The following is a 27,743-nucleotide window of genomic DNA, read 5'->3' on the forward strand; positions in this document are numbered from 1 at the left end:
GCTGAGACGCTGAACTTGCAAACCGAAAGGTCCCAGGTTCAAATCCAGGGAGCGGAGTGAGCGCCCGCTGTTAGCTCCAGCTTCTGCCAACCTAGCAGTTCGAAAACATACAAACGTGAGTAGATCAATAGGTACCGCTCCGGCGGGAAGGTAACAACGTTCCATGCAGTCATGCCGGCCACATGACCTTGGAGAGGTCTACAGACGACACCGGCTCTTCGGCTTAGAAATGGAGATGAGCACCAACCCCCAGAGTTGGACACGACTGGACTTAACATCAGGGGAAACCTTTACCCTTTTTAGTGGGAGGAAGCAAATTATTCTGCATCATAAATTATCTGAATTAGCCTTTGTTTTTTAGTACAAGAGGCATATAATAAAACCACCATTCACAACCAGGTTCCCTAAAGATGTACTGAGCAACCCCCATCATCCCGCAAAATTGGCCCTCTTCATTGCATTGATGGGAGTCATATTCATGTGGAGGAAAGGCTGCCACAGGAAAACACAGCTCTTCACTGGTGTTCTCTTACCTTATGCTGCTAACCAAAATTTGAATGCTGAAGTCTCTAAATTAACTAGAAGGTGACTAGATAGTGACTGAGATGTTGACTGTGACAGAAAGTTTTAACTAACTTTTAGGGACATGAAAGCAGACATGAGCACATGTTTATAAACCAGTGGTTCCCAACCTTTGGTCCTCCAGGTGTTTTTGACTTCAATCCCCAGAAATCACAGTCAATTTATTAGCTGTTAGGAATTGTGAGAGCTGAAGTCCAAAACTGCTGGAGGACCAAAGGTTGGGAACCAGTTATAAACCTTGTGACATTTAGAGATAGCACAGAGGCATTCCAGTTAAGATGGAAATTCACAGTCCTGCAAAAAGCATCCAAAAGATACATGCAAGTTCAAGTTGGCACCGTTTGTACAGGTACCATAGAGCTGCGTTTCTGTTAGTTTTTGTTGAGGTCAGTGTATGTAAGCTGCATTGCTTTAACATAGGATGTGTCACTAAGAATTATGTCCATTTAAATGGTGCCCAAATATACCACGTACCAGATGGTGTTTTCTTGTTTGTAAAGACCACACATACAGTCAGCCTGATTCAAGCATACAACTGTGTTTATAGACAGAATCACAGCCAGTGTTCAGAAGCAAAATCACAATTTAGAAGGGTTGATGGGAAGGTGGAGGAATTAGTCCTGAAACACTGGTGGTGGAGAGAACAGCAAGGAGGATACATCTAAAAACATGCAAGTCAGTTAGACAAGAACTTAAGCTAAAGAGATTACTGTTAGGTGAACATTAAGATCCCCCCAAATCCATGCAAAGTTTTATTAAATTGTCTGTTGCTTAGTGCAAGCTATTTTCCATTACTTTCTGGTGAAAAACTTTGAGCAGCACTTAATTCCAATCCCAACTCCATTCACATATTTGATTGATAAAATTTTAGCATGACAACTCCCTTCTAGAAATTCCAACTCATGCTCAGGCTACATGATAAAGATTATTATTTTTAAGCCAACACAAGGAGGGAAAATAATCCTGCAAAGCTTCATGACAATGTGTACAGAACGTGGAACAACTGGCGGAAGAAATGCTATCTCCAAACTAAATCTGAAAGTGAACCATGCAAGACAAGATGGCAGTTATCAAGATGGCTGGCACACAGGACAGAGTTACTAGCATTAAATAGGTTTTTGGCTACCTGCTGCATGGTTCAGGATTAGTCTGTCTCTCGCCACAGACAGGCAAGCAGAACAAACATCCAGCATCCTCTAGTGGCTGGCAATAGGTTTACATTATGAGCCTCATATTCACATACATCGTATGGGGATGAGTAACTCTTTGCTCCTAAAGGCAAGGGAAAGAGCTGGGTAACATCTTCCTACCTAAACTTAAGCTGGTACAAGTATTTGAGGTACAAGAAAAGCTTCTTGGAAGTCAAGAAGGGAAGCACATATTGCACATAGGCCAGGTACTGAGCAAGAATTTATGGGAGTTCCCAGATTGATGCAGGAACTTGAAAGGGCAGTGGGGAGCCAGCGTCCATGAAAGAACCAGCTCTGACAGGCTCATCATACTGCTCTTTAAAAGGGAAAGCAATGTTCCTCTTTTGCATGACATATATCTGATACATTCAGGAAAAAGGAATGACCTTATAACCCAGTTCTGCAATTTTTGTCTGTGGGAGACAGATCAGTACAATTCTGAGAGATGTAGACACAGGAAAAGGAATGCGGCCAGTACCGTACTTCTTTTCTACTACAAAGAAGAAGTCTTGTCCCATCTCAAGATGACCTTCGACAAGACTGGGGTGGGAGAGAAGCTGGTGCTATCATCTGAACCTGCTAAAGCCATACAAGTGTTAAGTTATTAGAAGGATGTAAACACTGGCTCACGAAGCGATACACGCTGATCTGAGAAGGGGAAAATGAGGCAACAAAAATGGAGAAACTTCATGTTACAGCCTTCATCTCTCTCCAGTCAGAGCTAGTCCACAACTGACACTCCCCTGCCCTGTCTTCTGCGGTACAAAGATGAGGTGGCAGGGAGAGGGGTTATGAGAAAGGTAGCGATAATAAACAATTTGCCATTCAAGTCCAGTTCCTTTGGGCCGAGACCCCTCCTTCTCCCCACCAGAGCTGATCCATGCAGGATTCTGCTGATGAGGGGCAGAGGGCAGGTTTGGGCAGGGCTTAGCGCAGGTCCTCCTCTTCACCCTGTATGGTCTTCTTGATGCGCAGGAGCATGGTAGTGAGCCATTGGTCGAGGCGAGAGATAGAATCATACTCCTTCACCTGGGGCAGAAGACACAAGGATCACAATACAAGAAGGCTATGCTGCAGTCAAAGTGAAATATTAGAACAAGACATTAACTAAGCTTGCTTGCATACTAAAGGCACCTTATAACAGCGTAAAAGCCCTATACGCTTCAGGTCCAACCTATCTTCGTGACCGCATCTCTTTCTACGAACCAGCGCGGGCTCCAAGATCAACCGGGGAGGCTTTCCCCCCAGTCCCACTACCATCTCAAGCACGGTTGGTGGGGACAAGAGAGAGGGCCTTTTCTCTGTGGTGGCTCCCCAGCTTTGGAATACCCTCCCAAAAGAGATTAGATTGGCCCCCACCCTTCACTCCTTCTGTTCCAACCTGAAAACATGGATGTTCAAACAGATCTTTGACCTCAAGTAGGCTGAATGGGCCCATATGAAGTTGACGCTTGGCACTTTGTGAATGTTTTTAAAATGATATTTTGATTTTATACTATATGTGTTGACAGGGGTTGTTATGTTATGTGACTGCTTTTATACTTTTGTACCGTGTTTACCTGTTGTATGTTATATGAGCACCCTGGACTGCCTTTGTAAGTCGCCCCACATTCCTTCGTGGAGATGGTGGCGGGATATAAATAAAGGGGTTTTTTAAAATTAATATCACAGTATCATAAGCAGACTGATGAAAAACTTCAGGTAAAAACATTATCATAGCAGGAAAAATATTTTTTTACTAGCTGGGTGGCAAATGGCTAAGTCAGGGCCATCCAAACTCCAAAGGCAAGTTATTCCACTGTTTGGTGCCACCACTAATAAAGCCTAAGTTTCTTTGTCTTGCTGTTAAGACTATTTCATCTGTCTGACTGAAGTGAAAAGCCAGCAAGATTTAAATATAGGAATCTTCTCAGTTCCCAGTTCTACAAAAAGTAGTTTGCCCTGGAACAAGATAGATTAATTTTTGAAACAAAAAGTTTAGCTTGTAAGCAAGATTCTGATGTTTTGGGAACAGAAGATTGGATAGTAATTGGCTTTCCTAGAGAAGTCTCTATGACATGGATGTACACGTTGCTGAGGTTATGCCAACCCCCAAGAATGGCAGCTATTTTTCCAAATTCTTTTCCTTCTTTACCGGCCCAGTTGCCTCTAACTGCTGGTTCTCAAATCTATTTCTGTGTTACTAAGCACAAACTGCCAATCTCCTTCACTTTAGCTTCAGCTGTTCTTCTCATCACCTTAAATCTGAAGCCAGTGTTATCCTTCTTATAAAAAAGCATATGGACATAGAAACCAGCAGCTTGAGAGAATATGCGCAATCTTGGTAACAATCTCTCAAATTAGAGTTTCCCAACCAGGCCAGTCCTACTGGATTTTTTAAAAGAGATACTAGATATCCCATGAACTCACAATGGTCATGCTAGGCATTTTAGAAAAGACCAAAGCACACTTACTGATTCAGTGTAGCTATCAATGTTCTGTTCCTCATGAGCATCCAGCAATTTCTATGAAGGAGAAAGGAGATTAGTGAATTTTAGGATCAGTTCCCAAACACAGCAAGATGACAGATTGCATCAGCATCCTTCTGTGACCTTTAATCATTGGCAGAAGAGTTCCCAAAGACAGATGCTTTAAGCATATGTGCTTCATTGCTGGGAGAGGCACCCAGACTGAAGAGCTATAATCATGTGATCTGGGAGAGATTCAAATTTAATGCCAGCAACAGGCCCAGAAGGGGGAAACATACACACAATTTGATTAGGTAATACTGCCAAATCCAAACACCTTTTGAAATCCTCATATTAATGAGCCACAGCTATGCTCCCTTGCATAAATCCTTCAGTCAGCATTCCTTTTCCTTTGCTATAGTTTGAGCACACAGCCACATGCTTCCAGTTCACTATCACTTTCTTGTTTTTATACAAATACAAGAATGCTTTGGCTGACAAAATCCTCTTTCCATCACATAACTCACAAGGGAAATTAGCTACAAACATCTAGTGCAGTTTTTAAAAGACCAGTAAAAGCTACTCACTTTAACCAGTTTGCACTCTCTGGAGTCAGAGAAAGCTGGGAACATTTCTTCATATTTCTGTACAGCCAACTGATTTGGAGAAAAGGAACAGAAAACCAGTTAGCTGCTAGGCATTTTAAAAGTCCAGAAAGAGGGCTATCAAAGTTCTAACACGCCTGACACATTACACAACTCAAGTGTCCTGCTCCAGCATGCTGAAAAGTTCATTTGCCAACATTATGTGTGTGCTTGAGGATATCAACCTAACATTTTGCTCAAATTCTCACATTTTTATAAAAACCTAAGTGGCTTCAGACTCTAATCCAGAATTTCAGCCTTCAGACTCTACAAACTTCTATTATCCATTCATTATTGTGGCTGTTGCCTCCTTCCATGAAGGATAATTGAAAGGGTTGTGTTTGGGGTGATGCAAGAAAACTGCAGTGCTGCACTCCCCCCCCCCCACCAAAAAAAAAATCCTGCACATATCTGGAAGAGTTCAAGTACAGTAGAATCTCACTTATCCAAGCCTCGCTTATCCAAGCCTCTAGATAATCCAAGCCATTTTTTGTAGTCAATGTTTTCAATATATCTTGATATTTTGGTGCTAAATTCATAAATACAGTAATTACTACACAGCATTACTGCGTATTGAACTACCTTTTCTGTCAAATTTGTTGTATAACATGAAGTTTTGGTACTTAATTTGTAAAATCATAACCTAATTTGATGTTTAATAGGCTTTTCCTTAATCCCTCCTTATTATCCAAGATATTCACTTATCCAAGCTTCTGCCGGCCCGTTTAGCTTGGATAAGTGAGACTCTACTGTACTTCCTAAAGAAGATCTTTAAACTGGATTGTAGATTCTACAAACTCTTGGAATAGCAGATCCCTATAATATGAGATGCAACAAATTATTGACCTCTACAGAAACGCAAAAGTTATACAAACCTTAGCGTTGAGCATGTCAATGCAGAAATGGCAGAGGGCCGCTTTGAAAAAGTACTCCTTTGCACTGTACTTCAGCAGGGGACTGTCCATGGCACTGGTGCCCACCTAAGAGATGCCAAAAAGCATCAAGTCAAGTTTTTTTTTTGTTTTTTTGTTTTTTCCGTGTCAGGAGCAACTGAAGTTGCTTCTGGAATGAGAGAATTGGCCGTCTTGCAAGGACGTTGCCCAGGGGACGCCCGGATGTTTTGATGTTTTACCATCCTTGTGGGAGGCTTCTCTCATGTCCCCGCATGGAGCTGGAGCTGATAGAGGGAGCTCATCCGCACTCTCCCCAGGTGGGATTCGAACCTGGCAACTTTCAGGTCAGCAACCCAATCTTCCAGTCACTTAGTCCACTACGCCATCTGGGGGCTCCATCAAGTCAAGTGAGGCTACATATTTAAACAAGAACTGGAGACTACATTCAGTTTTATTGGGGAAGGCTTTTTGCTTGCAGTTCCCATAGTATTGGTGCCCAACTGGCATTCTCTTCCACTAACATAGCCCTTCTGACACTACAAAGTCCTTGCAAATACAATTCACACATCTCTAAAAGAGTTACTTCTCTTCCCTTTAGAAAAAAGGTTGGAAGAAAACTATAAGTCACTGAGCTATACTAAAATATAATTCCCCCTTCTCTCAGATATATAATTTTATGAAAGACTGGAGCCCTGGTAACAGCTTAATTTACATATAATGCACTAAAACATGATTAGTGGGCTATCTGTAGCTTACAATTTCAACTAGGAGTTTGTGGAAGATGGGGGTGGGAGATCGCTTATAACCAGACCTGCTCATAGATCTCAATAGCCTTCTGGTACTGCTCCAGCTGAGCTGCGTAAGTAGCCACTTTCAGCAAACACTTGTTAGCAGAGCTGCAGAAAGAGGAAGATGAGCTAGAGGCATCTGCACAAAGGAAAGAATTACATCCTCCTCACCCACCCCTCTACGCTCCTCACCCACCCCTCCATGCTCCTATGTGACAACATCAGTGGGCTCTAGGATCCCATGATGGATCAGCTTGGGAACTGCCTAAGCTGTCACTGCCATGAATTTCACCAATAGCATTTGTGAAGCTCACAGAAGCAACACGCCAATCGCATTTGTTATGTAACTAAAACATGCAGCCCCCTGACTCACACTCTTTATTTTCAGCATGATTCTCAGCACTAACAAAACTGCCCACGCTAGGTTCTGATAAAAAGACTGCCTTAAAGTATCAAGCAGGCAACAAAATTTAACTGCCCTATCCTCTTTGTAAGCAAAGGAAGAAAGATAAATCAATATAAACACATTTCAGCCATCTTTACAACTATCATGAGCAAGAGAACTCTGACTTGGACTAGTTTGCCTCAGGCAGAACTTTTGTCTTTCTATTCAGATGTCCCGCAACAGACCATGGTAATTTTTGAAAACAGGAGAGGTAATAATTCATATTCTAAAAGACTGCCCAGCTATATCTGAATGGAACTATATTTGTAAGCTGTCCTTAACCAAGGATGAGTAGAGGTTGCTTTTAGGCAGCCAAAAAGGAAATTTGATTTGATCCCTGAATTAACAAGTTATTTGGGAGGCCAGAAAAACTACAGTATATTCTAAATCAGCCATTTATGTGAAAATGAGAGATGACAATGTTTCCTCGCTTTTACCAATTCACAATTCATTTGACAAATTGATTCTATGGAATAAATATGGCTAAACACTGAACGCAGTGTCAATTTAAAAGGTAATTATAATGTGTAGTCAGAAATTTCTGGCAACTCCAAAATGCAGCTGTTGGTTCATGAAACAAGGCACACGCTGGACCACAGTGGCTTATAGCCAAGCTGCTGAAAAATAAAAATCCAAGGGCTCACTCTAGAGGTAATGAACTTTCACCATGAGGATGTCACTGGATAAATAAACCTCCCTCTTATGGTCATCAATTCAGCATCTGACAAGAATGAATCTTGAGAAAACTATCCTCAGTGTACATTTTATTGGAAACTGTCCAATTGTTTATTGAAAGGCCTTACAAATCCTCTATTTGGTTTCTGCTCTAGAATGAACTCAGAATCAGTGGAGATCAATGAACTCACATGTTTCATGCTCTAAGCAGTTCACTTGATCATGAATCAAGCTACCATGTTCTGAAGTAATCAACATTACAAAACTACCTGCGAAAGCAGCTGCACACTCAAGGCATAACTGTAGTGTAGCATAGAATTACCAAAGTATGACTATCTTAGCCAGGTAGGAGCAGCAATAACTGCTAAGCTGAGACATTAATTTCAGTAGAGAAAAAGCACTCCTGGCCAAGGCATAAAGCATTAAAGTCCAGGTGTATTTTGTCACCTGCCAGAACAGGGAGAGACAAGAACTCCCAAATCAATTAGATTCTGATATATTCCTCTGCCTGGTCTAGACTAGGTTGCTTCATCCACTCTTCTCAAATCCATCATTGCCATCAGACAGCTATTATGGGGGCCCACTGCCTTACATAAATAGAAGAAAGAATGCCAAATACCACACTGAAGAGCCCTTCCTTTAGATCCCTGGACCACCCTTCCTAACAAAGATAGTGCCTCGTGCACTAAATCCCACAGGAGCAGCAACTTTCTGGCATCACCTTCTAAGGTCTATCAGAGAGGCAAGAGTAGAGTCACATAAAGCAGTGTTTTCCTCTGCTTCGAAGAAACAGTTAAAAAGGGGAACAGGAATAAGAGTTCTCCAATTACCTATTAGATTCTTCACCTTTATAGTAATCTGCAGCTTGTTCATAATGAGCTATTGCCTGTAAAGGAAGCAGAAAAAGAAGGGTGAGGTGAAGAGATCAAGCACAAAAACTTTTGAGTTCAGAGAAAAGGTACGTTTGCCTGCATTTTACATTCTAGTGGTCAGCCATATAGTACTGGAGTGTGTGTAGATTGGGCAAAATGCCCATTACCTCACCAAATGTGTTGGGATGATTGCTGACCCAGCACACTTGCACATTGCTAGAGCATGTGTGTGTTTCATAAAACAGCTGAAAGAGAATTCCATTAAACAAAGATTCTGAAAAATGCATTAGAGCTGTAGTTGAATTGTTTTTTCACTACTGTCAAAGTTGAATTGTTATTTTACCTAGTGTGTTTTTAAAATGTTATCTGTAAATATAATGCAAAGTGTGATTTAATTAACAGTGACAGCAGTTTAGGAAAACTCTCTTCAGCTCCCTTGTGATGGAATCTGCAATGGTGAGAGGAAGGCACCCTTCAGATTTCTCCTAGCCATTCCTGAAATTAGGAGCAGATTATCAAATTGACAGATATAAATCTGTCAATTTGTAAAGGTGAAAGGCATCAAAAATGGGGGCCGGGCTGTGGCGCAAGCTGATTAGCAGCCAACTGAAATAAATCACTCAGACCAAGAGGTCATGAGTTCGAGGCCAGCCCATGTCGGGGTGAGCACCCGACAATTAAAATAAAAATAGCCCCTGCTCGTTGTTGACCTAAGCAACCTGAAAGATAGTTGCATCTTTCAAGTAGGAAATTTAGGTACCATTTATATGTGGGGAGGCTAATTTACGACACCATAAAAATCACCCAGCCGCCGTTGGAATGAGGAAGTTGCCGGCGCAATGGATGATGAAGCAGCTGCTCCCCTGTGGCCGGAATCAAGCATACCCTCAAGAAGTGGAAAAGGTTTAAATTGCCTCTGCATCTGTCTCTGTCCTATGTTATATGGCATTGAATGTTTGCCTTATATGTGTACAATGTGATCTGCCTGAGTCCCCTTCGGGATGAGAAGGGTGGAATATAAATACTGTAAATAAATAAATAAATAATCTGAACACAAATCCAAAATTCAAAAGGCGTCCTTATTCTTAACTTGCTCTTAGCCTCTCCACCTTCATATTATGATCCCAACATCCACTTTGTTCTGGGGAGAAGACAGACGGGAAGAGGCAGGGTAGATCACACAAGTAGACTTGCTTAAATGAGAAAAACACAAGGAAAACAAGATGCAAAAGACATCTCTTCCCAACACACCTTTTCAATGTCTACCAGTTCTGTTTCATAGATCTCTGCTATTGTTATGTGGTGTTTGGCTGCAATAGTGAAACGGCCCTAAAAGAAGAGAAAGATGAAGAGGATGTAAAATCAGTACAATCATCCAGGGAGAACTAGGTACATGCAGACAGTCCTAATACTCCCGTAAAAGCATTTTAATTCTAAGCACACATCAGGACAGGAAGGCTTGATGAATCTGTAGGTGTTTGTACGTGCATATGTGGCATTCACTTTTTTTTAACAAAAAAAAGAAGTCTAGACTAGAGATTAGTCTTATCTGCTTCAATGCATTCTTGGTTCATTTAGAAAAAAGTAATCTGCTTTATATTTAAGTACCAGGAACAACGTGTCAATCTACATTTATACACTGTTTATGTAGGGGGTGGACAAGTGTGCCCCCCCCCCAAATGTTACAATTACTAGTAACCTTCCAATTAAGCTTTGCTGTCAAAAATAGTAATGTAAATCTTCATTTATTTCCTTCCTGTATGTAATACTTTTCAGCACTTTTCTCCCTGTTCCATGGAAATACCAGGATCCCTGCCCATTTTTCATTATTTATTTATACTTTAAAAAATATATTAATATTTGCATAGAGACACAACTGGTTTGTCAGCATAGAAAAAAAGTGTTTCCCAGAAAAAACCACTGATTTTTTTTACACAAGAGGGTTGCCTTTTCCACAAAAGGCCTGTTTCCCTTCCAAAAGCAAACTGCACAAATTAGTCCAACTCTTTTAAAATCAAGTTCTGAATAGCATGCACATACGGCATCAGCTTACCATGTCTGTGTAGATCTCAATAGATCTGAGGAGACAGTTAATGGCCTCTGTTTAAAAAAAGAAGACACTTTAAACACGATAAAATGAAGAAAGAATGCTGTTTGATAATGACCTCTATGTAAGGAACAAAACTTGGAATATATTTATAGCACAATTCCTACTATGAAGATCAATAGCCACTTAAGGAAAAGCTGCTGAGGCCTGCAGATCTTCTGGAAATTGGAAGAGAACACCAAGGAGAATTGGAGAATTGATTAATCAGTAGTCTCCAACAGGAAGGGATTTATGTGCAACTAGCTTTTACAGCCAGATCCTACTCTGGGGACAATTTAGTGATTATCTAATGCAACTGACCACTTAAGAGCCATGCGCTCTTGGGCAAGTCACACTCTCTCAGCCTCAGAGGAAAGCAATGGCAAACATCTGTGATAGTGTTAGGAAGAACTTTCTAACTGTCAGAGTTGTTCAGCAGTGGAACTCTCTACCTAGGAGTATGATGAATGCTCCTTCCTTGGAACCTTTGAAACAGAGGCTGGATTGCCATCTGCCAAGGGGTACTTTGATTTCACAGGTCAGAAACAACTTGAAGGCAAACAGCAGCCACTGATCCCATATCAAGATAATGGATTCCCATATTGCCCCTGTGTGGCCTACTAAAGAACTGCAGCATCGGTTATTTTAATGGAATTCATTGCTGTAAGCTTCAGAAGTAGAACCAAAGCTTGGAAGTTTACTTCATCCCAGTTGAGTTCTCACCCCTCCTGCCCTACCAACAACCCTTGGAGCAACCCAACCTTCTGTTTCATGTAGCTATTTATATGCCACCCTCACATCAAATTAAGGAAGGTGTAAAAAATAGGAATCCAAAAATATTTATAAAGGATCTCATCCAATACCAAAAGATTAGGATAGGCAGTGGGATGTCACCACTGCACATGCCTTTCACCTTCCTGATGGTGGCAGTCATGAAAATTCCTAAGCTGACATGTAATTTTTTGTTACTAATTATAAAAAGTTTTAGCATTCAAATAAGAATCAGTTCAGCGAAGCCAAGAGACACAAATACATTTTTCAACATCTAGATCAAGGTGTCCCTCTATTCTGCTTTAGTCAAACCTTGGCTAGAATAATGTGTCCAATTCGGGGGCACCACAATTTGAAAGGGATATTAACAAGCTGGATTGTGTCCAGAGGAGAGGGTGATTAAAATGATCAAAGGTCTGGAGACCACAAATCCCTATGAGGAGTGGCTTAAACAGTTGGGTCTGTTTAGCCTGCAGAAGAGACGGCTGAGAGGAGACATGATCACCATGTTTAAGTATCTGAAAGGCCGTCATAACGAAGACAGAGCAGGCTTGTTTTCTGCTGCTCTGGAGACTAGAACCTTGGAGCAATGGGTTCAAATTACAGAAAGAGGACTCCATCTTAACATTAGGAAGAACCTCCTGAACATAAAAGCTGTTCAGCAGTGGAACTCACTGCCTATGGGTGTCGTGGAGGCTTTTTAACAGAGGCTGGATGATAATTTGTTGGGAGTAGTTTTATTGCACATTTGCTGTTGGGACTGGATGACACATGTGGTCTCTTTTCAATTCTATGATTCTATCTCTGACGCACGCTGGAAGAATGGGTAAGGGCCATTTGCACTATCTGTTCTGCCATCAGTAGAATGAAAAGTTATCTTCTCCACATATTAAAGCAAAAGTTCAATAATATGATGACCTTTTAATTTTATAAAAACAATGCTTGTGTTCATCCTTGACCCTCTCCCAATGCTCTGCCTCCATCAGCGCAGTGTCAAGGATGGGGCTCACTCTAGCTCTTCTACCACAGCCAATAATCAGAATACAAATCTCCAAAAGATTAAGCAAATCCCTGTAGATTAAATTTGTTATCTCCTCAGGTTACTTTATCATCTTTTCTTCAGAAACTACTGACAGAGGCAAGACAGCTGCAGGAGAAGTCTATCTCCTCCTTGTACTCTGCCTCACTTATTTGCTTGTGGCTTTTGTTAACAAATGACAGAAATTTGGCATACAAACTCCTCAGTGAGAAATCCTCTTTCCCAAGAGGCAAAGTACATCTTTGACCCAAAGACAACACAGGCGCAAAGGTTCTACATGCCCCAGTCGACATTCCAGGGAAACAACTAAAGAACCCTCCAAAAACCATTGCCTTGGAAAGCACTTGGAAAAGTCACTTCTGTGGAGTACGGCACACAGAATGAACCAGTTCATGTAGTCAAGGCAGAGTAAAATCACTGGAGAGTTGTAATTCCCACCCAAAATTGAAGTTTTCTGATCAATAAATATCACACACACTTCAATGAAGTTTAAAGCTTTGGTGTGATTCTCATTATTTTACATTAAATTGTACAGAAGATTGATTCTCAGGGATATCATATTTGTTCATTGCATGAGAACCCCCTAATATGAGGCCTGAATACAGAGACATTTAAATCTGGACTGGAGTTATAAATTTCACATCTGTAAGATCAGGGTTGGGGAGATTTGTTAATTTGAATCTCTTACGCAACGCTGCAGACGACTGAGATTTCAAATGAAAGCAGAACATCTCAGTTTGTAATGCAATGAAGCCAGCTGGCATCATAGCTTTCGCCCTTCAAAAGCCTACATGACTTGCATATTCAGAGAAAGTGTGGAAGCATTTAGAAAACAGCATTTAGCAGCGAAATATCAACATACAACAAAGCCCAATACAGCTGTTTGTGTTCTGTTTCACTGTCCTAATAAAACAAGATCTATAAATATGCAGTCCACTCTTCCTTTGTGATGAGAAATGCAAATTTGTAATGAAAATGCAGAGAAATACACAAGCATCTAATTAAATGTGGTTTCCCATTTTATCTAAAGTGGGAGTTGTGCTTTCTAGCTTCAAGATGATCCAAGATCTTAAATGAACCTTTGCATTTCCAAATCACAATGGAAAATTAGGAGAAAAGGGCTATCTTTGAAAGCAAGAGTCATGCACATCTCCACTTATTCAGCTGAAATGTAAGCTGTATAAGCACCATACTCCTGTCTCATCCTCCACCAAAACGGGCAACTAGAGAAAAGTTTAAACATATACGTGCATTTTTTCTGCAAGAAACTATGCATTCAGTTGAATCCAAAATTGTATATTCTCAATAATGGGAAGTTTTGGAACTTAATATAGCTATTTAAAGATGTCTAGCATAAATTCAGTTCTACCAAACAATCTAATACGATCTTTAGAAAACCTGGGCAAAAATGGACCTTAATTTCATGGGATATTATAATATTTCCATACCCTACTTCAGCAACAAATCCAGCCCAAGCTCTGATTGGATGGAATTATTACTGAACACACTCTACGTACCTTGAGGATCTGCTTTCTTGAAGGCATTGCCCGCATCCACAAAACTCATGGCTGCATCATGTTTGTTCTGCAACTGGAGGTGCAACTGAGCAGCCTGGCAGAAAGCATTCCCAGCAGCTAGGAGAGAGAAAAGTAGAAGCTACACTTGGAAGTTAAGGTACATTAGAGACCCAAATTCAGGGTTTTCCGAAACAAAGAGAACTGGTTGTTCTAAAGAAAGACCTTTCAATAGAATATTGTACTACATTAAAATTGTCATCTGTAATCTTTTTCAAAACAGATGTTATACATTGTTTTGCTGGAATAGATAGATACTTTTCAACAACAAATTTTGTACCTTTTAACCTATACTGTACTGTAGCTTTTTTTTGGGGGGGGGGATATATGGATGAAATAAAGTAAGAACATAATTAGACTAGCTAAAGGCAAGGAATGTAAGCCCTGATCTCAAAACAAGAAGATGGCTGGAGTAAAATGGGTTGGACTTGTTTTCCTATAATCCTTGTTATGCTATTAACTATGCAGAGGATTTATCATCTGACTGCAGAGCTCTCCTCTTACCACCCACACAACTAACACCTGCTGGAGTATTTGTAGATTCCTGGGAGAGAAACAGAACAGATTTCAGTTCCTCTTCACATAGGTTGCTGCCTTATACCAAGTGAAACTTTAGTTCATCTAGCTCATGGCTGTCTATGATGATTGGCAGCAATGATCCAATCATCCCAGACCAAATGTGAGATGCCAAAGACTGATCCTTAAACATTTAGCATTTAAAGCAGGGACACTTCCATTGAACTACAGCCATTCCTCTGAGGATAGTCTTCACATACTATATTAAAATTAAAATAAGAGATTAATAAAAGTAAATTTTCAGGGATAATACATACCACTCCAGTTCTTTGCCATTTTAAACATATTGGCTGCTCTTGCATAAATATCACATGCTTCTTCAACCCTGGAGGAGCCACCCCTAGGGTGAAAAATAAAATACCATTACATTAATTTGCTGTACTAACAAACAGAGCCATCTATACATTGCTTCTCCAGAAAACCCAAACCAAAAACCCACTCAAAACCAACTATTCCCAAAAGAGACATTCTTCAAAAGATGATTCTTCTGACATTACCCTGCTCAAATATTATGTTTGGAGATTAACAAATATTTGTGTTTTTTTCCCTTTGGAAAACTGAATGCCAAAAGAGACTTCTTTTGGAGATTGCTTGCCAATGGTAACTAGTGGGATCTTGCCAGAAATTTCAGCAAGTATGAAAGACAAGATTTGCAGGGGAAATTTAAGAAGCACAAAGCAAACAATGCTCCAATGCATGCCTCCAAGAGGTTTTCAGCATGTAGGCGTTCAATCTTCTCAGTCATTTTGAAAACAACATACAGAAGATTTCCATGCCACAGCTCTGGAAAAGCTAGATCTGAGCAGCTTGCAGAATGTCAGTTATTATAGTTTAGCTCATTGTTTGCAAGTGATAAATTCCTGGGCCAGAAGGCATCTTCCTGTCATACAACATACACTGGAACAGTGTGGTCTTGTGGACAAATCACTGAGCTAAGCACAGAAGACAGAAGTCTAACTATTACCTTGGCAACAAAATCCCTCTCAGGAAGCATTGCATAGTCCACCATAAGGCTGCAAAGAACAAACAGCATGCACCAGGTCATAGGCTTATGCAGTATCATATTTGAAGTTGATACCTGGGAAATTAATTTCTTAGACAAGAAGCACCAAACCTTGGCTTGATTTAATAGGTCAGTATTATTTGCAGTCTCAAAAAACACGTTTGAACCAAAGTAAACCCACTGAATCAATTCCTGAATAGTGAGTAGGTACCTACGGATCTAATTGGCCTAACTAACAATGAGATTTGGCCATTATCCTCTTCTACTTTCTGCTATGGAAACCCATCACTGAAAACTCAAAGGGGGTTCCATAAAGGATATTTTGGGGGTAGATACTACTGGCAATCAAATCTATGAAGTTCTATCCTAAGCAAGGCACAGACACTGATATATCTATGATGTATCTATGTATCTAGTTGGAAAATATGGGAACATTACAGCATTTTTAAAATCATTACAAAACCCTTTAATCTGTATAATGTCCTCTAGCTAGAACCTTGTCTAAGCTGAAAAGCATTTAATGAGACCTATATTCTAAAATCCTTTGTAATAGCCTTCCTCAACCTGATTGTTTTGGATGCTAATTTCCTATTATTCCCATTTTCTGGCTGGGACTGACAGAGATTTATCTCTAAATATTTGAGAGGATCAAATTGGAGAAGCTAGCTTTAAAATCATACCCTAACTCACGTATTTGATTTCAACTGTTACCTCACTTAAAATCAGATTCATACCTGCCATACAAAAAAAAGTTATGTCTACCCCACAACCACCACCCAGTTGATAACCACAGCCACAATTCTTGGAACTGTATTATTGTCAAGACTGAGGTAAACAACATTATTCTTCCTGGAACTATAATTGCTAGGAGTCAAAAATATGGATTCTTCTTGTGCAATTTGCAACATGACCTAATAGGTATGTTCTCTCAAAAGTAAAGCCCCACTGAACTTAATAAAGTACAGGAGTCCATCATTTTGAAACACCCTGTATATGTATCCTAACCTGACCCAAGACTCAATTTCAACAACAAAGCAGACTAGATATATTACTGGCCTCGATTCCAATTCACATGAACGTAATATTATCTTGAAATGTTTATATGCATCAGCAAGCTGAGCCTCTTTTGGGTAGGAAAAACAAACAGCTTCCAAGTATAGTGCTCCTGTTTTATCACCTCCCCTGCACTTTCTCCTCCTCAATATCATCTAAATGCAAGTCATTTTCTCCATAAACAGTCACTAGCTATTCAAGTACCACTTCTTTTTCACAACCTGTGAAAAATCATTATCTATTTCAGCTCCCTGGTGAAGAGATGTTCTGCCTCTTAGAGCTCAGATGTGTGCTCTATGAGAGAAAGACAATCGGCCTTGAATCACCAGCTCTGTTGCATTCCCTCTATTCCCCTGCCTGCCTTATTTCCCCACCAAGCAGTGGATGCTGCTGCTTCAATAACAGACACTGCCTGCGGGAGAAAACTGATGCACAGCTAGGAGAGCTGCAGGCACAACAGACCAGTTCTCCTCCTCAACCACCCACAGGTTACAATGCTAAGGTTCTGTCTAGGCCTCCTTTTAGAGAAAAAAATAAAACATTTCAAACAGATACTGTTATTTTCACCACAAATAATTCAAGGACAATTGAATGCTCCATTACACATGTGCACGCATCTAATCCCATCTTCCAGAAATAAAATATAGGATTAATCTGCTCCAAGCATTTACTTTTCCAAGCAAAACCTGCATTTCCTGCTGCTGCGTAACTTTAGGCGACTTTAAATCACATTTCTACATTTAATTCTCCCCTAACCATATACAGTATTATGTAATAAGGTGGAAAGGTATATATAATAGATCTTATAATAGATCATTAAAGAAACAGGCTCTTTCTCAGAAGGAAGACAGATTTAAGCACAGGCTGATATTAGACTACAAAAGCAAATTTATTTGGAATGTTGGGGAAAACGGTCTTACAGTATTTATTACTTTCTACAAGTCCCATGTACAAATCTTTAGGCAATTGTCGTGTTCAGGGTAGTCAAGCAGTTGGAATTTACTCTTACAGTACAGTCTCGCTTATCCAACGTAAACAGGCCGGCAGAACGTTGGATAAGCGAATATGTTGGATAATGAGAGATTAAGGAAAAGCCTATTAAACATCAAATTAGGTTATGATTTTACAAATTAAGCACCAAAACATCATGTTAAACAACAAATTTGACAGAAAAAGTAGTTCAATATGCAGTAATGCTATGTAGTAATTACTGTATTTACAAATTTAGCACCAAAATATCACGATATATTGAAAACATTGACTACAAAAATGTGTTGGATAATCCAGAACGTTGGATAAGTGAGTGTTGGATAAGTGAGACGCTACTGTATTTGTTAAGCTATCTTTCTGGACTTTTTCAAAAAGGGGGAACGGTTGAGGCCTGTATATAGGCAACAATATCTTAGTTACTGTAGTGATACTTCAGAAGCCAGCATGGTATAGTGATTTGAGCAGTGGTCTACAACTCTGGTCTGAATCTCTGCATGGTCATGGAAACCTACTGTGACATCTTGGACAAATCACATTGAGCCTCAGAAGAAGGCAGATTTTGCTTTCAAAACCCTGTTATAGGGTTGTCACAAATCAAACACAACTTGAAGGCATACAACAACAAGCTCACAAAAGTCTAAAGCAGTGGTTCTCAACCTGTGGGTCTCCAGGTGTTTTGGCCTACAACTCCCAGAACTCCCATCCTGTTTTCCAGCTGTTAGGATTTCTAGGAGTTGAAGGCCAAAATATCTGGGGACCCACAGGTCGAGAACCACTGCCCTAAAAAATGGCTTCCCATTTTGTACAGTTCTCTGTTTTACCATTCCAAACACTTCTCATCCTTAAGGAAAGCAATCTAGGCTGATCCTATGTAGGTACTTCAATCATATAAATTCTACTACATTTAATAAAATTTAGTAAATGAAATAATATGATCAACAGTACTAGCACACATTCAATGGGAGCGCTGATACAGAGCGATCATTCCTAAGGAACTGAGTAAACCTTTCCAGGATGACAAAAGCTGTGTCACACTAGTCAATCGCGACTCATTACCTGAACAAACCCGTAATCCTAACACAACTGTATTATTCTGCCTAAGCTTTAGCAGCTCACTGCCTTCTGGCAAATGTACCTGGGATTTAAGGACTCTTCTGCCTTACAGCCTGAAAAGCTGAAACAGTAATAGAAACTAAGCCAAATCACAGCAGCTCAGATGCTACCATGACCTTCTCTGCCTTCTGTCAAGCCAGAAGCCTCCAGCAGCCAAATCACACCAGTTACGCCTCTAGGAAGCTGTGAAAGGTACAAAACTGGAAAAGCACATTAAGCTGGAGGACTTTTACTTATGAAGAAACTGTTGGGGACAGAGAGAAGGAAAATGTTTTTTAAACAGACAGACATAAATATTTAATGGTGTAGTTTGGCATCTAGGATACACTGAATGATATAAGATCACCGTTCAAACAGCTTTCTATCCAGGTCATAATATTTGCCTGCATAGTCTTATTTACTTCCACAGAAGATGACAACTACCCTATGATCTTTATGAATGTGAAGGAAAAGCACCTATTAATGCTTCCTGAAGAAAGGGAGCAAGGCCTATCTCTGGTGACTGGGTTTGCACCACAAAGTTCAGCAAAAAACAAAAACAAGGACCATATGTTTAGTTGAGGATGACAAGCTATGCGATATACATAGCAGTGGCTATTAGAATTGACTCTACATGACAAAACCTTTGGCTTTCAAAAAAACCACCTTCTGGTTATTTCTTTCATGTGTCTCCTATTTATTCCATTGCAAACCTAAAAACTCACATTGAATACTCTCCTCAACCCTTCCTTAAGCTTATTGGCCACAACCCTCAGGCTTGGAAGGAGGCCTTTGCTCAGCTTGACTTACACAACAGATTCCAAATTCTTACACCACTAACATCTGATCAGGAAACACATCTTGTGGAGGACCACAGTTACTTAGATACCACTCAGTGGGCCACCCTTGATCAATGCACAGCGGATAGCCCTGACAGGGGTGATGCATCACCACATTCACACTTACACAATCATGCAGATGCTCCATCCCCAATCGTAGACCAGGCACAACAGGAACACCCATAGGAGAGTGATGGGCTCTTGGATGCATCTCAATGGATTGTCATTGATGAATGCACTGGGGATGTCGAGGAGGAGGACAACACTTTACACCTACACGATTCACTTCAACTGGAACACTCTTCAGGGGACCTACACACTGTCTTGCACAAAAGGGACCCTGTCAATCCTCAAAGGAAACAGGTCTTGGTAGTAGGTGACTCCCTCCTTAGAGGAACAAAAGCCATCATTTCCAGACCGGGTGGGATGGCTCGAGAAATATGCTGCCTCCCGGGGGCAAAAATACACCATATCACTCAGAGGCTCACCAGGCTCCTAAAGCCCCATCACCCTCCCCCCCTTATGTTGATTCATGTAGGAACCAATGACACCGCTAGGCATACTTTTCAAAAGATCACAAATGATTTTCGAGCTCTTGGAACTAAGCTTAAACTATGTAATGTACATGTGATCTTTTCATCCATCCTCCCCGTTGTAGGACACGGCTCTACAAGGGCCAGAAAAATAGTACAGGTCAATAACTGGCTCAGAAAATGGTGTCAGGAGGAGCGTTTTGGCTTCCTCAACCATGGCCTACTCTTCCAGGAGGATGGCCTACTGGCAAGTGATGGGGTGCATCTCACACAAATAGGAAAACATCTTTTTGCGCACAGACTCACAAACCTCATCAGGCGCACTTTAAACTGGATCCACTGGGGAAGGAGAACAACAGCCTGGCAAACACTACATTACCCACGACCACAGGGAACCGCCAAAAGGCTAAACGGAGGGCTACACAAACACAGCAAGGACCAAGTACCGAGAGCACAATAATCCCAAATAAACAGCTCGGGGGAAGGTCACAGGGGCTTACATGGGAAATAAGCAAGACGAACTCCAACTTTTAGCACAGCACCACAAATACGATGTCATAGGCATCACTGAAATCTGATGGGATAACTCCCATCACTGGAATGTAGCCACTGAGGGCTATAACCTCTTTCACAGGAATAGAACAAAGGGGAGAGGAGGGGGAGTAGCTTTATATGTCAAAAACAGTTACGTTGCAGAAGAAATGCTAGACTGTAATCCGGGAAAACAGCTTGAAAGCATCTGGATAAGAATCAAGGGAGTCGGGACTCAAAAAGATCTTGTTGTGCATGTCTACTACAGACCTCCGAGTCAGGATGAAGGACTTGATGAAGCCTTCTGTCAACAGCTGACCAAACAGGCACATAGTCATGGGCGATTTCAACTATCCCAATATCTGCTGGAAAACAAACTCGGCCAAGAGTACAAAGTCCAACAAATTCCTCACTCAATCTTAACAAATGTGGAAGATCTGATCAATACAATCGAAGTGGTCAGATCCTTAGGAGCAAGTGACCATGTGCTCGTGCAGTTTGCCATACAAAGGAAGGCTGAAACTAAGACAAGTCAAATACGCATTCTGGACTTTAAGAGAGCTGACTTCCAAAAAATGAAGGAAATACTGAGCGGCATCCCATGGACGCCAATATTGAAAGACAAGGGAGTTAAGGATGGATGGGAGTTTTTAAAAAGTGAAATACTCAAGGCGCAAATGCAAACAGTGCCAACAAAGAAAAAAAATATAAGACAAGTGCAAAGAAGCCAGAATGGATGTCCAAAGAGCTTCTAACCAGGCTAAGACTCAAAAGAGACATGCACAAGAAGTGGAAAAGGGGAGAAATCACCAAAGAAGAATTCAAATGTATAGCCAACTCCTGTAGGGAAAAGGTTCGCAAGGCTAAAGGGCAAAATGAGCTCAGGATTGCCAGGGACATTAAAAACAACAAAAAAGGCTTTTTTGCTTACATTGGTAGAAAAAGGAAGAACAAGGAGGCAATAGGGCCTCTGCAAGGAGAAGATGGGGTGATGATGACAAGGGACAGGGAAAAGGCAGAACTACTTAATGCCTTCTTTGCCTCGGTCTTCTCACAAAAAGAAAGCCATCTTCAACTTCAGCAACATGGAATGGACGAAGGATTAGGGGAAATCCAACCCCAAATAGGGAAACAAGTTGTCCAGGAACACTTGGCCTCTCTAAACGAATTCAAGTCCCCAGGGCCAGATCAGCTACATCCAAGAGTATTGAAGGAACTAGCTGAGGTTATTTCAGAACCACTGGCAATTATCTTCGAGAGTTCTTCGAGAATGGGAGAAGTCCCAGCAGATTGGAGGAGGGCGAATGTGGTCCCTATCTTCAAGAAGGGAAAAAAGAACGACCCAAACAATTACCGTCCGGTCAGCCTCACATCGATACCAAGCAAGATTCTGGAAAAGATCATTAAGGAAGTGGTCTGCGAACACTTAGAAACAAATGCGGTCATTCCTAATAGTCAACACGGATTTACCAAAAACAAGTCATGCCAGACTAATCTGATCTCTTTTTTTGATAGAGTTACGAGTTGGGTCGATACAGGGAATGCTGTGGATGTAGCGTACCTGGATTTCAGTAAGGCCTTCGACAAAGTCCCCCACGACCTTCTGGCAAACAAACTAGTAAAATGTGGGCTAGCCAAAACTACGGTTAGGTGCATCTGTAATTGGCTAAGCGAACGAACCCAAAGGGTGCTCACCAATGCATCGTCTTCATCATGGAAAGAAGAGACAAGTGGAATGCCGCAGGGCTCCGTCCTGGGCCCGGTTCTGTTCAACATCTTTATTAACGACTTAGACGAAGGGTTAGAAGGCACTATCATCAAGTTTGCAGATGACACAAAACTGGGAGGGATAGCTAACACTCCAGAAGACAGGAGCAGAATTCAAAACGATCTTGACAGACTAGAGAGATGGGCCGAAACTAACAAAATGAAGTTCAACAGGGACAAATGCAAGATACTTCACTTCGGCAGAAAAAATGGAAATCAAAGATACAGAATGGGGGATGCCTGGCTCGACAGCAGTACATGTGAAAAAGATCTTGGAGTCCTCGTGGACAACAAGTTAAACATGAGCCTACAATGTGATGCGGCTGCTAAAAAAGCCAATGGGATTCTGGCCTGCATCTGCCAGGAGTGCTTTGAATGTGATTTCCTGCTTCTTGGCAGGGGGTTGGACTGGATGGCCCATGAAGTCTCTTCCAACTCTATTATTCTATGATTATTGTAATGACCTTACATCTTCCATCTCCAAAATATTTGCTACAACACTCCCTATCAACATTTCCAGGGTTACTCCTGCCTTACCACCTCACTCCAACATGTTCATGTTTCATTGTTCCATCACACCCTTAAATAAAGAGTGAAGAAGTTTGAAGAGCTTTCTACCATACACAGCAGTAGGAAAGAGACCTTCCCGTCAGTAAATTATCAAAGAGGTTAAAAAATCACATCCATAAGCTCGCCAACAACTTTGCCTTCTTAAACTTCCAGGCCTTCAGTTCCTTATCAAATCACCTCTTTTAAAAGATTCATTTTCAATCAACTTGTGCTTAACTGTTCCCACATTTCCAGCTAAATGCAGGTTACACTCAATTCTTGTCTGCCCCAATTTATTTATTTCGTGTCAAAAGCATTGGTACAACAAATACATTTCAAATAATGGAAATAAAATAAAAAAGAAAAGAAATCACAAGCAACTAAATCATTGGTCTGCCCCAATGATAATTAACCTCAGTGCTCCTTCAGTTTCTTCAAGACACACACACAATAGTTACACAATGTTTACAATATCTGTGTCTTTATACATTGTTGTTCCAAATGCTGCTCACTTCTTAGCCTCTTGCCTCACAGCCTGTATTTAATCCCTTCCCAATCCCACTTAGTTCACTCCCATTATCTCTTTCAGCCAACTCCCTTATGGACTGCTCACTATATTAATTTTCCTCTCACCAGTTGCTTCTGCTCACCTTTTCTTAGCCTTATCGCCTACTTAAGACTTTATTTTCTTTCACCCTTTCCTAGTTTTACCCAATTTCTTCCAACTCTACAATTCTATGATTCTTCTGACTTCCTTCTAAACATATATGATCCCACTCATACTAACACACACCAGCAACCATTATCATTCTACAGAATCATTCTTGATCTTGAGGAAGCCCACTATCAGTCATTAGACCACTGCATCCCTACAACATCTCTATTTTTCTTTCACTTTTCCCAGTACTGCAAGAGCCCACCCATATTCTCTCCACCTGTCTTTCCTAACAAAAGTTTCCACACATCAAAGTCCTTTTCTGGGCAATATCCAGCTTTGAGCCAGAAATAACACAAGAATGCAAACAGCCATGTTAGATGAGATTTAAGATTCATGTGGTCCAATATTCTGGTCACACATGGTCAATCAAGGGTTCATGGAAAACCCAGCAATATTAAGTGCACCCCTCATGGCATTGGATATAGAGAGCACACTGTTTGATTGCACAGATGACATAAAGGCAACCCACACTAACCACAGAATCATAGAAGAGACCCCAAAGGCCTTCCAGTACAGCCCCATTCTGCTATGTCGAGACACAAGCAAAGCATTCCCAACAGATGGCTATCTAACCTCTATTTAAAATCCTTCAGAAAAGATAACTCTACCAAGGCAGCACATTCCACTTCTGAACAGCTCTGTCACAAAGTAATTCCTAATGTCTAGGTGAATTCTCTTTTCTTGCAGCTTGAATCCATTGCTCTTTGTCCTAGCTTCTACTATGAGCCACTGACAGCCTCATTTTCCATTATTATTTCTCTAAAACCTTTTAGAGCTTTCCCAGTCATCAGTATAATTTGGGGCAGTGTATGCTGTGGTTTCCTTTAGTCCAGTGGTTCTCAACCTGTGGGTCCCCAGATGTTTTGGCCTTCAACTCCCAGAAATCCTAACAGCTGGTAAGCTGGATGGGATTTCTGGGAGTTGTAGGCCAAAACACCTGGGGACCCACAGGTTGAGAACCACTGCTTTAGCCTGTGTGAGCTTCTTTTTGTCCTGAATCTCCCACCATTTCTTTTTACTGAATATGATTCCAATGGTTTCTATTCACGTTAAAGTTGCATAGCAGGGAGTTGAAATGTGGTCTCTTCTAACTTCATGAGTTTATGGTTCCTACCTACTTAATGTATTTTAAAGAATGGGTTAGCTTGCTTCAATATAAAAAGGAAAGGTCTTGTGATACAACTTTCATCATAGGCGATCAGTTGTGGCCAAGGATGATTGTTTTCCAGAAGTAGAGTCTTGACTGAAGAGACCTATTCTGGATCTGCATGGTCTATCATAATGAGGACATAGATATCCAGATGGAAGGCGATCCCAACACGGGTTTGCATGTAGGACATTTCTCCCTTCCGCCCTGGTGGGGATGAGAGACAGAGCCTTCTCAGTGGTGGCCCTTATCATTATTATTAGTGACATCAGGAAGGTCCCATCCCTCCTGGTCTTCAGAAAAAAACTAAAGACCTGGCTTAGTATGTGGGCATTCAGAGAATAGGCTAATACGGAATTCAACTTCAACAGTCTGGATAACGACTATGGACTAATTACTAAGTATAAAATCAAGACTCAGCACTTTATGTTTTTAATATGTCATATGTTTTAATCTTTCTCATGGTTTTATCTCTTTTATTTGGTTATGTGTTTGGTTGTTTTATAGTTTGACGGGGTATGTTTTATTGTTATATTGGTTTTATTGTAACGTCTATGATACAGTATTGAACTTTTGCCGGATTTTGTAAGTTGCCTTGAGTCCCCTGTGGGGTGAGAAAGGCACAGTATAAGTGATGTAAATAAATAATAAATAAATATGTTGTAGGCTTTAATTGTATTGCTTTTGATTTTGTGAGCCACTTTTGAGTCTCATTTAAGAGAAGAGTCAAAAATAATAATACTGTGAACGACTTTGAGTCTCATTTAAGAGAAGAAAGAAGGGTGATAATAACAATATCTAACAATGTTTAACAGCATTTTAATATTTATATACTATAGCAGGTAAAGGCAAATCCAGGCCTGGGGGCCAGATGCAGTCCCTTGGGCTTTTTTCTCAGGAACTCCTCTCACACCATCCTAACCTTCCTTCCTTCTCTCCTTCCTTCCTTCCTCCTTCTCTCTCTCCCTCCCTCCCTTCCATCTCTCTTTTTCCTTTGACTCTTCCTTCCTTCTCTCTTTCCTCCCTCCCTCCCCTTCCACCCTTCCTTCCATCCTTCTCTTCCTCCTGGGGGATGTTTAGCTGGGAGAAGAGAAGGTACAGAGGGAACATGAGAACCATGTTTCAAGATCTGAAAAGGTGTCCCATTGAGGAGGAGAAGGAAATCTGATTTTTCTGCTGTTCTAGAGACCAGGATACAAGGGAGCAATGGTTTCAAATGGCAGGGAAAGAGATTCCACCAAAAGGATTAGGAAGAACTTCCTGGAGAGTGGCATAGCTTGCCTGGGAGTGTGGTGGAGTCTCCTACTCTGGAGGCTTTTCCACAGAGGCTGTCTACTGGGAGTGCTTTGATTGTGCTTTTCCTGCATAGCAGGGGGTTGGGCTGGATGGCCCTTGGGGTCTCTTCCAACTCTAGGATTCTATATCAGGAGTATGCAATATGGGGTGTAATGCATACTTTTTCTCTCCCGTCCACCATCTCATTCTGACCAAGACCAACCATTTTGGGATCCAAATATTTCCTGTCTTTCCTTCACTTTCTGCCTCCAAAAAATAAGAGGAAGGGGAGGAAAGGGCAGGGAGGAGACTAAGGGAGGAGACTTTGGGAGAACCTCCTCCCTCCTGGTTCGCCCACCCTGCTCGGCCCCCAAATTAGAAAGTTTGCCCATGCCTACTGTACTAATAGGCTTGAACTGCATTTTTAATATTATGAGCCACTGAGTCTACATTAAGAGTGGAAAGAGGTAATATCTGAGTATCGTTTCACAGAAGAAAGCAGGGAATGATAATAATAATAATAATAATAATAATAATAACAACACAGTCTTTTCTAGTGAGTCGTATGTTATCTATTGGTTTTATATGTATGTAAAACACTGAATTGTTGCCTTTTTGATCTGTTGGACACCGCTCAGAGTCCCCCCCAGGGGTGAGAAGAGCAACGCAATTAATAAACAATGTCTTCTCGTGATGTGTCCAAAGTACAACAGCTCAGATTTTGAATCGTTTTGCCTTCAAAACGGGTATGTCTTTGTGTGATATATTATGTTATTTTATGCGATTTGTTTAATCATGTTAAATGTTTTATTAGGGGAGGGTCAACTCTGCTGTTTTGTGCTGTTTTTAATCGAGAGCATTGAATTGTTGCCAACACTGTGGGCCGCCCTGAGTCCCCTTCGGGGTTGGGAAGGGCAGTATATAAATCCCGCAAATAAATAAATAAATAATTTAAAAGCATTCAGTTTTGCTCTGAGGCCCATTTGTTTCTCTTATGGAAAAAAAACCTTAGCAAAAAACCTTAAAAGAGCCCAAAGCCACAACACACGCCTCTCCTCAGCCCTCCACAGACACACAGGCACCCTGGCATTGCCACAGAAGGCAGGCCCTGCAACCCCTGACAAGAGCCCGCAGGCCTCACCCGAAGAGTCCCGAGAAGAAGCCGTGGGAGCCGCGCACTTTCTTGTCCGCTTCGGCCAGGAGCTGAAGGGCTTCTTTCTCCTTGCCGCTCGTATCCATTGCCATGGCGGCTTAGGCGGCAACAGCAGCCACAAACGCAGGGAAGGAGCGACGAGAGGGAACACTTCCTTCTGGCTCTGCTTCTCCTCACACTGAGGAAGACGACGCGACGTCGCCGGGGAGGACCTGACGTCACCACGCACGCCGCGTCCTACCGTCACCGCGCCGGCTAAAGCTAGGAGGCCGGCCGCACTTCCCACGTGACCTCCCCGCAGCCCCGCCCCCTCTTAGAACTCTCACTGTCTTGGTTGGTCTCATGTGACTAGAGTTGTGCTGATTCATCGGCCTCACGTGATCAGTGGTCAGTAGTGGTAGAGTCCCAGTCGTGCAAGAAATATGCTGTGTCTACAGTAAAAGTTGGACTGTACCGTTTTCAAACTGTAGGGATGTCATCTTTTTTTTCCATTACTAACTAGCTTGAGTCC

The 27,743-nt window shown here is 41.3% G+C and overlaps 1 protein-coding gene across 1 annotated transcript; it reads right to left on the reverse strand.

Moving 5' to 3' along the window:
• Positions 1-1,104: 1,104 nt before the first annotated feature.
• napa (NSF attachment protein alpha) lies at positions 1,105-27,454 on the reverse strand. Its single transcript, XM_003228028.4, has 11 exons — positions 27,221-27,454; positions 14,840-14,922; positions 13,950-14,066; positions 10,590-10,636; positions 9,788-9,865; positions 8,495-8,550; positions 6,568-6,652; positions 5,739-5,843; positions 4,807-4,875; positions 4,226-4,276; positions 1,105-2,801 (listed from the first exon to the last, which is right to left on the reverse strand). The coding sequence occupies exons 1-11, from the start codon at positions 27,322-27,324 to the stop codon at positions 2,700-2,702; spliced, it is 897 nt and encodes a 298-aa protein (XP_003228076.1). The 5' UTR covers positions 27,325-27,454; the 3' UTR covers positions 1,105-2,699.
• Between the last annotated feature and the right edge of the window lie 289 nt (positions 27,455-27,743).

The sequence above is a fragment of the Anolis carolinensis genome, unplaced genomic scaffold, assembly GCF_035594765.1.
Source record: "Anolis carolinensis isolate JA03-04 unplaced genomic scaffold, rAnoCar3.1.pri scaffold_10, whole genome shotgun sequence".
NCBI classification, from domain to species: Eukaryota; Metazoa; Chordata; class Lepidosauria; order Squamata; family Dactyloidae; genus Anolis; species Anolis carolinensis.